The sequence below is a fragment of the Pyrus communis genome, chromosome 14 (assembly GCF_041283825.1).
Source record: "Pyrus communis isolate YQ-2024b chromosome 14, ASM4128382v1, whole genome shotgun sequence".
NCBI classification, from domain to species: domain Eukaryota; kingdom Viridiplantae; phylum Streptophyta; class Magnoliopsida; order Rosales; family Rosaceae; genus Pyrus; species Pyrus communis.
In genome coordinates, this window is record NC_142578.1 from 8,671,595 (window position 1) to 8,687,348 (window position 15,754).

A 15,754-nucleotide genomic window follows, 5' to 3' on the forward strand; every position below is an offset into this window, starting at 1 on the left:
TTTGTAGCAGAAACTCGAATGGAAGAATGAAATTTTAAACCTTTTTTCTTCGATCCGAATGCAGATTACATAAAAAAAAAAGGCCAGTTGCTGGCACAGAGATAAGGTTAGCTTCCTATGTGCTTTGCGCCAAGGCGAATTAAAGTACGTCGATGGACCGTATACATCTCCATTACGGATGGTTTCAAGAGGAGTATCATGATGGGTGCAGAGGTGAATTCGAATTTGAGTGCAGAGGGTGGAAGTCCAGGTCTGCCCGAACCCGAAACAAGAAAGCATTACTAATGCGCTGAATCCCCCACTTTGTTGGTGCAACCTGGATGTAGACTTGTGGAATGAATAGAATACACGAATTTGTTCTGTCGTAGGTTCATCGCATTGCTCGAATTATCTTTTAGGCTTTTAGCACAGCAGAATGCGCAACCTCCAGGGTGGGGGTTTGCTTTTTTGACAAAAAATGAAACAAGTGCATATTTAATTGTTTTATCTCAACTAATTAATAAAACACTTATTGTTAATCAAAATCTTATGAAATTATCAATTTAACCCTTTAATTAAAATAGAACATGAATAAGAAATATGAGGCAGAAATGTAATTTCACAGAACCAAATTTTGCTTTTTGTTTTTTTTCAAAGCCTCGCTTATATGTAATCCTAACATATTTCTAATTATAAAAATAAAAAATAAATAAATTTCTCACGTTCTCTATCACTCATTTCCTCTCTCCTTCTATTTCAAAAACAAAAATAAATAAAAAAAATTCCTCACGCACTTTATGTGTGCCTATATGCTAGTTTAATTTAATCAAATTCATAAACTTCCTGTTGGATAGCACTAATTAAAACACACCTTTACCTTTAATCATCTGAGTTTATGGTGTCTGCCTTTTTGTAAGTGATGATTAAGCAAAGCACGATGACACAGCCACAACTCACAAGCCGCCGCCTAATGGTAGCCGAATTGGACTCATTCTTTTAATTTTCTAGATGCAGAGATTCCATGGGTGCTAAAGGATTACTCAGAAATAAAGTAGGAACACTTTACTCAGTAAGAACAAACTGTGTGAAATAAGACATAGCTAGTAGCTATTTCTTTATACAAGCAATATCAACTTCTCAACAAATAACAAGGCGATATCGAGGAGGAATGAATTCAACTGAGGACTTTGTGTGCGAAATAAATCCTCTTAATTGCTTGAGTTATAAGTTACTCTAGTGATGGGATTATCTTAATTAATTAAGAATACGACAACACTAACTCAAATTTCAACGTTTTAATACGATATGTGGATTGCAACCGTGATAGTAAAAATATGCCGTCTTTAGTCTTGATGAATTTATACCTACAAAATAATTAACACATTTGATCATAGACCAAAGCCTCATGAGCCAACAAGGTGGGTGGTTTGCCCAATAGATCTCCAATGCCTAAGTCAATAACTTTTAAAAGAGTGAGTGTTTAGGGTTGTATACATAGCAAAAAGCTTACCAAAATTTAGTGGAGATTGAGGTATTTATAGCAAGGATAGGCCGGCCATAGGGTTAGGGTTTTGCCCCACCCGTGACACCATCTTATTGGTCAATGAATGAGGAAAGAATATTCTTAAGATAATAATTAGGAGATAATATCTTGGGATGATGATAGAAACATTCATGATTGGTTGTGATAAGGATTCTTTACTCAATGGAGTTGGTCTTCAATTGAGAATGTATTAAAGATAAGATTTAGTAATTAATCATATCTTTAATGCCTTTGACTTTTCCATGCCATGAGGGGGCTCTTTGCCATGAGGGGGAGCTTTGAGCAATAGTCTTGGACCTCCAGGGATGCTGAGCTACATGTGGGAATATTTGTATGCCTTAACCATTTAATGAGGGCATTCATGTCTTTGTAGAGAAAAAGTCAACGCGTCGTCTTTTGGATTTTTAGGGTTATTTTTTGCTCTATAACAATAATTTGATACTATATGTGGCATGTCTCATGAGTCGTAACAGTTTACTAGTTCTAAATTAATGAGGTTACCGATAGGGCAAAAGATTTTTTTTTTTTATTTTAATAAAAGAAAGATAATGGATAAAGCAAGTTGAGTTACACATAAGGCTTGGTCAATGGTCTACCAAATTATCCTTACTCTCCAAACCCGCACAAAACAGTTAAAATAACCAAGACCCCGGGATAGCCATCAACTACAAAGGAGGCTACTTCTTGTTGGAGAACAAATTAGAAACAATAAAATAACATATGTGCAAAACTAAAATATTTATACTTTATTATTCACAAATACTTGCAATATAGAATGTAATAACACAAAAATTACAAAAATTAATATGATACTAACTTGAATGAATTGAAGGTAGAGGCTAGCGCAAATGCTATGTCCTTCGAACAGTATTTCCGTCTCACTCGTGTGCTTGTGGTTCTACAACGTCTGTTCGACCAGGATACAACTACCTAATTCTACAACCCGCACTGGATTATAGAACTCTAGCGAATTGCTTTGTGTGTTTACTCTCTAGAAATTTTGTACGGAAGACAAAAGAGAAGAAAAAGATAATCATCGATGGAAATGAGGACTCCAGTTATATAGGCTCTTTCATACCTCTTCAAACACCTTTTGGATGTATTTGAAGCTATACAGCTCTTTCCAAAAAGATACAACTCTTTCCAAAGAGTTGTGTCTATTAATCAAAACGTTTTTTTATTAATTTAATTAAAAACTTAATGCGAAATTAATACTAATTGGTCAGATTAATTTTAATTCCTTGGCCCCAAGGCCCTTGTCTTGATTAATTAATATTAATTAATATTAATATTATAGTATAATCATCAAGCTTAATCCACACAACCATAAGACCCAAGCCTTCAATCCATTTCTAAATGGTCCAAGTTCTAATTACTAAGAAAAAAGAATAAGCCTATATAAAGGATAGTGAAAAAATACTGTTGACCAATGTGGGACAAGAGGGTCTCAAACTCCAACACTTCTTTCCTATTCAAAACGATTAGAAAAGGCTAACTCCCAAATACAACGTCCTTACTTTTTGAATTCCGATGGAGCAAGACATAAATAATGTGTTAACATATCAAATAACGAGAAGAAAACTGATTGCAAACTCTGATCATTATTTCATTGAATGAAATGAAAGAAGAAACCTACTTAATTACCAAAATGACTACATTATGGGATGGACTACATCTTGCCTCATGATCTATACGAAGTTACAAGAGGTGTATTTATAAAAATCCAATCCTGGAACAAACAAATGAGCAATCTTAAAGCCTAATAACAAGTAAAAAAATAAGTAATCTACTAAAAAGCGCTAATACATAAAATATAAAGAGCATGGTTATTCACACTCTTTTACCTCAAGCATGCACCTTGTTAAATTTTGTTATTTAATTTTTTCAATTTATTTGATATGACGGTTGAAAATTGAAAATCGTGAATGAAATATAAAAAGAGATATGGATAGCACCACCAATATAAAAAGTAAGTATAAAAAATAAATCAAATTTCCAAATCGCTAACTTTTCCAACATAATGAACAGCAGCCACGTTGTTCAGAAATTAGAGAGTTTGAACATGAGTTGGTGCTAGTTAATAGCTAGGAGAATCAAACTGTAGCTACTAATCTAATTTGTGCACCTGCAAGTGGCTTTTTACCACAGTAGTGAAATGAAGTTGAACATTTGTATGACGACGTGGATTTAAACTCGTGAATGACTAATCTAACAATATCTATTGTTTAAAGAAAAAATAATAATTTGTGCACCTCAAAATTTAGGGACAAAACTTGCCTGCTTAATGGTTAGCAGGAAGTCCTGCTGAATAGCCATTGTGGCTGCTTACCAGTTTGACACCAATCCATTGTTTTTCTCCTTTCTAAAAAAATTATCCAATATTAAAATATTATGTAAAGGATCAAAATAACCTTATGCCCCGGTTCAATTTGTCTAGTCTTCTCTCTTTCCTCTCTTTTGTTTCGCACAGACCCCAACTTTTCTTTTGTTCCTCTTCTTAGACAAAAGCCAATCCTCTTACTCATGGATTCTCTTTAATCTCCATATCTCATCAGCAGCATCAGGTATACATGCACCCATTTTAATTTCAAGTTTTGGCAAATTTAATTAGTGGGTTTTTGATATTTAGGAATTACGATTCTAATTCTTGTTATTTAGTTACTGTTCTTTCACTTGTTTTTCAATCTTTTTTTTTTTTTTTCGATACTTGTTCCCTGTATAGTGTGCGTATACAAACCCATAATCTAATATTTTGAAAAGTGTCTGATTCTTTTTCATTTATTTGGTTCATTAGGTTGTGTAGTTCATCCAAAGTTATCTTTTTCAATCCATCAATTTGGGAATATATATATATATATATATACACATACATGTTTGAAAAAAAGAAAATACTCATGTGGTGGCTGTTTAAGTTTAACAACTCATTTGTTCACAATATTTTTATTTTTCAAATTATTAGAGATGGATACTTTAGGTTTAATCAATGGGCCATGTGGTGATTCCGGAGTTGATTTACAAGGTAAGTCACAATATGATAATCCACCTGCGAATAGTCTATATAGAACGAAAGTTCATGTGGATGTAGTTGGAAGGGAATTTAGTTCGTGTGATAATGCATATAAGTTTCAAGGTAAATATCAGTTTACTACTCTTAAGTTTTGTGGTTTTCAATATTTAGTACATAAAGTTTTTTTTGGTCCTAGAATCATAACTAAAGTGTTAATTTTGGAACAGTCTCATACATCTGTTAGTCTGGCTGTTAAGTCTCCCGTTAACTGACGAAGTGGCACCCATGTGGACAATGACTGAGCGCCACGTGTCATTAAGAACCCACGTGAATATTAAAAAATTAAAAAACTTAAAACTTAAAAAATTAAAAAAAAATTAAAATTGAGCTGTCCTTCAAATCTCAAATCCCTAGCAACCCTTGCCCTCGCAGCCTTGTAACCCTCCACAGAGGTTTGCAGACCTCGTAACCGTCGCCCTTCCTCTTGCTGCCACTGGCAATGGCTGGGTGGAGATTGATTTGGCCACTGACGAAGGAATTGAAAGGGAGAATAAAGTGTGCCCAATGATGCCTATCGACCTGATTTGCTCCCAAGAATTCAAATTCTTTGTCTATGGAGTTTGCCCATTAATTTTTTTCCAAATCCAATATCCAGTGTTTTCCCTATTCTTGCCCTTCAAAAAAAATTGCAGAAATTTGGGGACGAAGGTGCAGGCCAAAGAAATCCTGCTCATCTCTTCAGTCCACGGCCAAATCCCACTCATTAGGTTTTCATCTCTTGTTCCTTAATCCGAGCTGCAGCGGAGCTGGGCAAAGCCGAAGGCACGCCAAACTCACCAGCCCAGATCCCAACCATTTCTTTTATGCCTAAACCACCCATCCAACCTTGATCCACCGGGACCCGCACCTATTGCTGCTCGACCATGGCAAGCTCGCGCTTGCCTGACCACCCGTTACAACCCGCCAGAACCACCAAAGTTGCATCTCCGTCACACCCAGATCCGCAGAAGAGAGAAAAATGGACGGGGACAGAGGAAGCAATTATCCCCATTTCTACTTTTTTTTAATTTATTAATTTTTTAAGTTTTTTTTTAATTTTTTTTATTTCCACGTGGACCCTTAACGACATGTGGTGCTATGTCATTCTCTACATGGCGCCACATCACCAGTTAATAGATGACTTAACAGTTAGCATCACAGATGGATGAGACCGTTCGAAAATTGAAACTTAGAGGTATGACTCTAGGATGAAAAAAATTTTATGTACCAAATGTTGAAAACCACGAAACTTTAGGGTAGTAAACTGAGATTAACCTTAAGTTTTATGTAGATTATGGTAGAAAAAGTGGTTTCAATGTACGGAAACATCACCAGACAAAAAACAAGATGAATTTGGTGTCACGATTAAGTTATTGTTGCTCAAAAGAAGGTTATCAACAAAAAGACAAACGGCGTTAAGTTGTAACTTATTTGCAACCAATTTAAAGAGTTGGTTGCCGAGCATATATGACTTGTCTACTTCAGAAGAACAGAAAATTTAGGGTTGTGTCGTTTGAGGAAGGTCATAATCATGATTTGATTGCAACACCAATGAAGCATATGCTTAAGATCAATAGAAGTATGTCTAAGGCTCAAGAAGCACACGTTGATGATGTAGAAAATGCAGGATTACCTATTAAAGCAATTGTGGAACTAATGAGCATAGAAGTTTGAGGTCGTGACAATCTTGGATTTTTGGATAAAGATTATAGGAATTATAGACATAGCAAGCCAAAGATTAAAATGAAAAAGGGAGATGTTGGTGCTATATTGCAGTATTTCCAAAAAATGCACTATGAAAACTCCTCCTATTTGCATGCGATGCAAGTTGATGATGATGATATGATCACAAACAAATATTTTAGGCTGATGCATGTTCGGTAAGTGATTATAATCTCTTTGGTGATGTTGTATGCTTTGATACCACTTATCGAACCAACGAATATGGTCGACCATTTACACCATTTGTTGGAGTTAATCATTGTAAGCAAACTGTAGTATTTGGTGCAGCTTTGTTATATGATAAAACTACAACTTATTTTCAGTGGCTATTTAATACTTTTCTTTTAGCAATGTTCGAAAAACAACCAAGAACAATTCTTACAGATCAATCGGCTGCAATGTCAAGGGCAATATTTGAAGTCTTTCCTGAAACTTGTCATCGATTATGTGTTTGGCACATTTATTAAAATGCAGCCAAGAATTTGAGCCATGTTTTTCACAGATCAACAGAATTTGCTCATGATTTCAGCACGTGTGTATATGATTATGAAGATGAAAATGAGTGGCTACTAGCATGAAATAATATGCTTGATAAATATAGCCTTCAAGACTACAATTGGTTGGTGACATATTTAACTTGTGAGAAAAATGGACTTTGGTGTATGGGGGTATACTTTCACTGTAGATATGAAGAGCACACAAAGTAGTGTTGGCAGATCAAAGATATCAGGAATTGCTTACTAATTTCAAGATGATGGAGACTAGTCTTGTATTATTAGCAAATGTAGAAATGTTGCAGCAAGCGATGTAGGAATTTACTTGCACAAGTGCAATCCAGGGTGTAAGACATGAGGCTCATATATTTGATAGCTTACCTCAAGTAAGGCCTTTTAACTCTTTTAATTTTAATAAAGTTATATCAAAATTTAATTTCTAGACATAAGAGTTGAGCTTGAGAATTCAAACTTACTCTTTAAACATAAATGTAGGGATATGTCAATGTTGGTACTGGTTCAAAACAACATTTTCAGGCAACACAGGGAATTCAATGCACCAATGTATTACCTTGCTTTGAAAGAATTTTTAACTTGTCAACTTCTTTTATCTCGTTTTTATTTTCTAATATATTAATTTCAACTCTCATTTTTTTCTTTTGCCTCTCATATGATATACCAAAGGGAACCAGGTTTTCATTTTTAACTTCAGGAAGTTTGGACGAGATTACAAGTTGGCAACAAAATATCACTTTCACCCAACTACTTAATGTGAGTATTACATATATGACAACTATAATACAAACAAACAAACATAGATGTGTAGAAAATATTGATCCTATTATACATTTAGCCGCTTGACTTTTTGTTTGTAGGAATCAACAACAAATTTCCATGCCTTTTCACAAGATGAGAGAGCCAAACAAAATGGAAATTGAGCAGGATTTTCATTTGTAGGTTTTTTGTAAAATAGAAAATTGGAGGTGTGGAGTATCCGCCTACTATTTTGGCGTCGTGCAAGATGAAGAAAAAATTGGAAGATATTTCTTTTTGTTTTTGGCAAGTTTTGTGCAGTATAGAAAGTTGAAGTGGAGGTTGCGCCATTTTCTTTTTGGATTGTACTCTCTTAAGTTAAAATAACTTGTACTTGTCTTTGAATTGGCATAGCTGCTTTCTAAAATAGTCATTCTAATCTTTTATACAAGTATTTTTAACATTGCATAAAAAGAATAAAATAAAAGAACCCATTAATTAAATTTGCCTAAACTTGAAAATTAAAACTGGTGCGTGTATGTGCTTTTGCCAAGAAGAGGAACAAAACAAAGTTGGGGTCTGTGAACAAAAGAGAAGAAAGGGTGAAGACGATTGAACGACGACATAAGGTTATTTTGGTGCTTTACATGATATTTTAATATTACATAACTTTTTTAAGAAAGGAAAAAAACAATGAACAGGTGTCAAACTGGTAAGCAGCCACAATGGCTGTTTAGCAGGGCTTCCTGCTAGTTTTGTCCAAAATTTAGTCTTGGTGCTTAGATGCCAACTTGAAAATCTCAGGATCTTTTTTTCCACATATAAAAAAAAAAAAAAAAAAAATTGAAAAAGTGGCCAAATTATTGAATTGCTTGATAGTGGTCTTTGTAATGAGGATCCTCTTTGGATCATCTTTGTAAGGATTTTGAAAATCTACTAATCGTGTTCTTTATCGTACATTGTACGGTGATAAATCATTTAAAATTTTTTATGGCAAGTGTTATTGGCATTCCAAAAATCTTATTCTACACTCCTTACAATTATAATTTTCTTTCCAAATATAGAAAGTTTGAAGTGTAAAATGAGATTTTTGGAATGCTAATAACAATTCTCATTTAAAATTGAATACAAATGGTACCTGACGAAAACTAATTGCACAATGACTGACACGATTAAAGGATCATCATAATCCTTACAAAAAGAATTCGAAAAAGATTTGTACCAGTTTTCACAACTTTTAGTGATAATAGCCAAATTAGCAAAAGATAGCTTTGAAAAACCGGCTTGCACATATTTTGGTTGAGGCCTTTTAGACTAACTCCAATGGTGAGCTAAAAGCCAAATTATCCTTCAAAATTTTCTCCCAAACCCACTCCAACCAAGGAGAAATTTTGGGCTAAATGCTAAATGCTAAACCAATGCCAAATTCCCCTCAAAATTTAGCCCAGAAATCGAAGTAGACTCCATCTAATATTTATCGGAATTTAAATTTTTTTATATTAAAATGTTCATAAAATTTATTTACGATTGTTTACATATTTATTTTTTTTTTAAAAAAATTAATTTAACAAAAAAAAAGCCTATGTTCATTCTTTAATAATCCCGGACTAAAATTTTAGGTTGGAACGGTAGGAGCCGAAAAGCTGATTCTAAGTTAAAAGCTAAATTTTTCAGGCTAAAAAATTTGACTTTTAGCCCAACCATCGAAGATGGTCTTAATGAAACTGTTAAATACTCAAAATGACCTTACGCAATTAAATAATTTATACATCATCCCAAGATGCTTTTGTCGTCTTCCATTACTTCTCGGTGTGTTGCTTCGGAATCCTTCGAGTTGAAGCGGTGATGCGGCGGGGAAGATTGCACCAACTCTTCATGTCCACGTCGTCGAACTGAATAAATCGCTGAGAGAGAATACGTCATCGATCACGTCGTCTCTCTCACTTCCAGCACCTGCGGCGTCCTGAACCTCGAAAATGGCCCACAACGTATCACTGGCGGCGTTGAGGAGAGCAAAGGGGCCGCGATGAGATCGTCGCTACCCCGCGAAGATCCGGAACTTATCAGTGATTGGGAACTCATGGAGGGGCTCAAAGAAGGAATACCCATCTCGAATCCGGCGAAGAAGAGCCCGAAATCGTGTTCTCTCGTCCGTTCACTCACTCCCATGCCAATAAAATCATTCCGAGAAGCACCATCATCTTTTCTGGCGAGACCAGATTCGAATTCGGTCTTGGCACCGTGGACTTGCCCGGATTGTATGGGAAGAAAGATGGATTTTTAGGCTTGTAGGTCTGTATGAAGAATCAAACACAGAAAATGGGGGAGAGGAGAGAGAGTAAGTTTGCTTATAGAAAGAGGGAGAATTTGTAGAAAATAATAAAATATTAAAAATATGGATGAACAGTGTGTCCGTCTTGGTCATTATACGTATTTACTACATAAAAGTTTATCAAACATTTTGATATTGCATTTTAGACTCAAAACACTTTTTACAAATCTAATTTACCAAGCATTAAACTGCTTCATTTCACAACTTATTAATTCTACAGCATATCAAAAACAATTTTTTTTTTTAAAGTACAGAAATACCAAATTAGGATTCGAGTAGAGAAAGATTTTATGTAAAACGTGAATGTCAAAGTAGCGATGTTTAAAAATAATCACGTGCCGCCGTGTGTCCTCAAGATGATTCACAAACTACCTACCTTTGATGTACTAATGCTAAGAAAACTAAACAAATTTATCATGTCATTTAGTTTATAAAATTTTATCACTAAATTTTATCTTTCTAGTATTATCGCTTAAAAAAAATGTGATGATTTTACTTTTTGTTACCCCAAAGTTTATGCACTACAAGAAAAATGACTAATAATCATTACTCACATAACGGTTTATTATTGGGTAACAATGATGTATGATTTCCTGATTTTACTTCTATATTGCCATGTTTTTTTTATTGTTTTCTATCATTTAGTGATGTGCTATATATTGCTCAATCTCTTTTGTGTTTATGTAATGATGAAAAGTTCACAGCAACCAATCTCACTTCAGTGTAGTGCATGAAAGAGAGAAATCATCTTTTTCTTTCTTGTCATGAGATAAAGTACTTCTAAACAACTTAGAAAGTGAAATAATGCTTTCTGTGATCATTTGCAAGAAGTAAGTTCTTCCTTATATAATATATTACTATATATTAAATTAAAATTTTTGTCCCTGTAACTCGGGCGAAGTTCTACTTCATTTGTACCTGCAGTTTCAATTGCGATTTTAGACATGTAATTTTCTAATTGTTTCTCTTCAAGGGAAATAACTTAACTTTGCCTATCTTTCATAAAAATTAGCAACTGAATGACATATTTTACTGTAAATTGGTCCCAAACCCCTTAAATGTGTGCCAAATTCTTCATTTAATTTGTTTAGCCCTTAAACCTAGCTAAAGAGACCTCATTTTTCTTTGTGAATACTAAATGAAGCTCACACAGTATATGTATAAATATAAAAAATTTAAAACAAAAAAATATACGAAAGAAAGAAGTTTGAGAGAAATGTGAAAGAGAGAGCGGGAGAGAAAGAACGTAGAAGATATTTAATTTTTTTTTTAATTTAAGATTAGAGATGTTATGATGACATTTGAATAAGGAAAGAAAGAAATTCAGCAAAAATTAGTTTGTTTGAAATTACATTACTGTCCATCATTTATTTTGTGATAGAAGACCAAATTGTCATTTTACCCACTTTTAGTTGACAAAGAGAATTTTGTTAATAGATAGTTTAAATTTTGTAAGCAGTGGATTGTCGTAGTAGATAAGGCATTTCGCACTGTGTTTTGGGTTCAAACCCTTACCTTTTGTTGTAGCATAAGTTAGAGTATATATTAATATTGCTTCTATAAAAACAAAAAACATAGAGAGACCAAATCAGATGGAGAAACACTAGGGATGTTATGTTGTACATCTTAACATATACCAACAAACTTGATGTCCTTTGGTGAACATGCAGGCCTAATTATATATAATTATGGATTTACGTTATTTATGATCAACGGACCAAAATTTATATTTATAAGTTAGAGAGGTGTGTCAATCAGTTGAAGTTGAGACAAACCACCATCCATGCTAACAACAGCCTAACTCTGCATATATATTTCTCTATCGCTTTATATAGGTTTGTTAGGTTATCTACCTGCCAACCATCCATGGACGACCAGATCGACCAACAGCTAGCTTAATCAAGACGAATGCACTAATCTTGGCCTAAAGCAACATTTACACCTAATTATACACAGTAATTTTCTTCTTCTTCCTGTTTTAACTGAATTCAATATTTTTACTATAAAACATGGAATTGAAAGAATTTATAATGTTTTAGTGATAATCTGATAGACATTCGGTTTCCCGTCATTGAAGTTTATTGAAAGAAGGAATATAATACTATCATAGCAGTAGCATCATGTAAATTTGATCTCTAGAAAGCTTATTGCTTTAGTTTTTTATTTTATTTCTTTGATAAGATTAACAAAGGTATTATGTGTCCTTTCCCCAATCTAAAACCAATTATCATGTACGCCCTTTGTGAGTTCTCTCAAGCCAAAGATTTTCACAAAAAAAATAAAATAAATAAAAATAAAAAATAAGAATCCTTCTATTTATCCAATCTAAAATGGAAAATAAAGGGAGATGTTTTTCCCTCTAAATAAAATGACTTTTTAAAGTGCTGATAATAATATCCTAAATAAAAAGGACATATGATCTACTTGCAAGCTCGAAGCCTTTATCTGATTGATCGACACTTATTTACCCATTGATTAGTTCTCGTTTAACTCTTATTAGATTGTAGTGTTTAAGTTTTTAGCAGACACTTAAAACGGTGTAATACAAACCCTAATTAGTGAGTTAACCCTAAAGTTATCAATCATGTCAGAACTGTGATAAAGTTACTGCCAATTAATAAACCCAATGATGTTTGTGTAAAAGATAAAAATTTAGGATCAGTTTGATAAATGATTTGACCTTTTGTGTTAGAGATAAAGAGAAATATACACCAAAAAGGAGGAATGAAGAAGAATGGTAAGAGGAGGATGGAAACAAATAAAAATGAATGAATGAAAAGAAATCTCTTAAAAGTGAAAACAACTTGAAATAGTTTGAAATAGTTTTTAGTTTCTCTTTGTGTACCATTTTTTATACATTTCTTCAACATCTTTTATACATCCTTCCCCTACTCTGTATTTCTCCTTTTCATCATATAATTTCACATATCTAAAGCACGAAATATAAAAACTAAAAACTAATAGTTATAATGACTGAGTATGTCATTATTTGCATTTCACACATATGGTATTATAAAAGATAATGTGTGTGTGTGTGTGTGTGTGTGTATAAAGCGCCTCTACTTTTCATACTTATAAATCCCCCACCAACTTCTCTCCATAAATACACTCATCAACAGGGCTTTTCTGCTTTCCTACATATGTTGAGCTAATTATTAACTGGCAAAATAATCTCTCCAGGTTTTAGAAGGTGATCAGATGGGTAGTCTTCCTCAAACACCGAACAGTACTAGTAATCCTCACCTTTATCCTCAAGCACTCCAACTTAAACTTTACCAGGCCTTCATATTCTCGATTCCTATCCTTTTCTCCATCATTCTTTTCCTTCTCTTCTACTTGTTCTACCTCAAAAGAAGGGCTTCCGCTCTCTTATCTTCATCTCAACCAGTTTTTCCAAGGAGTAATTATAATCTTCAACCTGCACCTACCAGATACCATGTTTCCACTGTAAGTCTCTCTCTCTCTCTCTCTCTCTCTCTCTCTCTCTCTCTCTCTCATAACATTAACATACATGCATGCATACAAATTAACAAAACATTGGTGAGTTAGGGTAAGGTGATGGTAAGAGCAGGCTAGAGGTACAGCAAGAGATTACATATTAATTTAATATTATATGTGATATGGTTCAATATATTTTGAGTTCCAATTGCAGACCTATAGCAGCGAAGCGATCATGTTCATACATATTATGTCCATTGCAATTAACGATTATATTAACAAAGACATATTCATACAATTTGCAGAGTCGGATTATATACATACAGCTTCATTTATTTCTATATCCAACTTTAGAAATGTTATTACATTATATGTGTAGGCTTGTCCGGTGGGTTTGAAGGGGGAGCTCAAGGAGAAGCTTCAAACAATTTTATTTGATGAAGAACAAAGGAAAAAGGATTCACAGTAAGTTTAAATTATTTCTACCGTTATTTTTTTAGTTACAAATGAGGCTTCGAACTTTGCATCGTAGCATACTCCTACCGGTATAAAATTGAATAGGTCTTTGTATTAGAGACACAAATGCGGTCCATGATCAATCGTGCTCTACAAGTGGTATGTGCCAAGATGGTGTCATATCATGAAGTTGAAAAGCCAGTATGCACTAATTAGCCAACCAACTATTGAGATATTTGACCATTTAAAAGAAAACTAAAATAAATAAAATAAAAAAGGAGTTAAATTTCTACCTCAACTCTAATAGAAAAGGACACATCCTTGAAATTCTCATCTAGTGATCATGGAGTTTTATTCTTGCTACCGGTTATGGCCTAAAAAGGCCTGCAAGGGTAGTTGTAATAGAATCTCTTCACATGTGAGTTTAGAACCTTTCATAGCAACCACTATCTTTCTCAAAAGTGCTTTTCAAGACACCCTTTTAGACATTCTTTTTAAAAAAGCACTTGTAGTTTTTACACTTCTTTTTTAAGCACATCTATATTGTAATTAAAAATGTAAGTGATTTCGAAAAAAGGAACTTAAATGTTTTCTAACAAAATTGTGCACGGGTGCACACACATATATTAGTTCACTTTCGATAAATTGAAAGTGTTTGTGGTGCGAAACATTGTTAAAAGCACTTTTAGTGATGTGAAAATGTTTTTCCATAGTAAAGCATATGTATGAGAAGTGGCATATTTAGAGGTGGAGACAAATCGTGAATAAAGTTCAATAAAATTGTGTGTGCAATTGCTTTTTATTCTTGTTGATAGGTAACGAATATTGAATGACAACACCCCACCTGCAGCTCAATATTATTAGCTTATTCAACCTATCATCATGTACTTCTATCGCTCCTTTTAATTTGATGAAATTACCAGATTTTATGTTAGGCTAATTAGGTTTTATAGCTAAACATGCACCTAACGAAACCCTAAAATTTATTTGTGACAGATGCTGCGTTTGCTTGAGTGAATTCGAAGTGGAAGAGGAATTACTGCAAGTGCTATCATGCAATCACGTGTTTCATGTTGATTGTATACATCACTGGCTGCATAACAACACAACTTGCCCACTTTGCAGATGCTCTGTGATTCCCATCAGTACCAAACTCGACAGTCCCGCACCACCTGCAGCTGCTAGTGTGTCCGATCCAGTAATACAAGAGCAGCACCATAGCATAATAATCTCCCATCAGAGTCCAGGGAGTATTGTATTATTGGACCAACAAAATCAGCAACAACAGTATCAATCGGGCAATAATGCTATTTCTAGTGTAACAATACCGATTGAAGAAGGTTCATCATCAAGTGATCAAAGTAGTACAAACTTAAGGTACTCTGGGAGGTTACCCGGGCACTATACTAACGAAGATTTGGGAGAACCAGTCATTGTCTATATCCAAACTCATGATTCATGAGACAAGGAGTGTATGTGCGTATACACGAGAAAAACTTATATGAGACTGTTTCTGCCACATGAGAGTGCTGAATGCATGACAGAAACCACATTCTCATGAGACTATTGCTTTCTGATGGTGTTGAATGAAAGAAGTCGAATCGTAGCGAGATTCCAATTTTGACGGCAGTTAGCTAGATGAGAATGTAGTTATATTTCTTAAACCTCAATGAAAGTGTTTATAAACCTAATTGTCAATAGTCTCGATGAAATTTGGAGCAGTGGAAGTTCAGAGCATACATGTTTTAATTTTTATTTTTATTTTGTAGTGGTAGCCTTAAAAAATATGAGCTATGTGACAATATTGAAAAATGGAAAAATCACACCATTTGCAAAGGAAATCTGAAATTTTCCTAATTGATTGTACAAAAAAATTAGAAAACATTCAATGGGGATGTTAAAATTTTCATCACAATTGGATATAAGAGTCAGTTAGCTGTATAGAAGATAATTTATTAAAATGCAGAATTTTCGGACCCAGTTCTTTAGAG

General features: G+C 33.9%; 1 protein-coding gene and 1 pseudogene across 1 annotated transcript; both read left to right on the forward strand.

Moving 5' to 3' along the window:
• Positions 1-5,880: 5,880 nt before the first annotated feature.
• LOC137712281 (protein FAR1-RELATED SEQUENCE 5-like) lies at positions 5,881-7,101 on the forward strand (annotated as a pseudogene).
• Positions 7,102-12,965: 5,864 nt separating this feature from the next.
• Positions 12,966-15,500, forward strand: LOC137712016 (putative E3 ubiquitin-protein ligase RHA4A). Its single transcript, XM_068451167.2, has 3 exons — positions 12,966-13,316; positions 13,687-13,772; positions 14,760-15,500. Exons 1-3 carry the CDS (start codon positions 13,068-13,070, stop codon positions 15,223-15,225), a joined length of 801 nt encoding a protein of 266 aa, XP_068307268.2. The 5' UTR covers positions 12,966-13,067; the 3' UTR covers positions 15,226-15,500.
• The last annotated feature ends 254 nt before the right edge of the window (positions 15,501-15,754 follow it).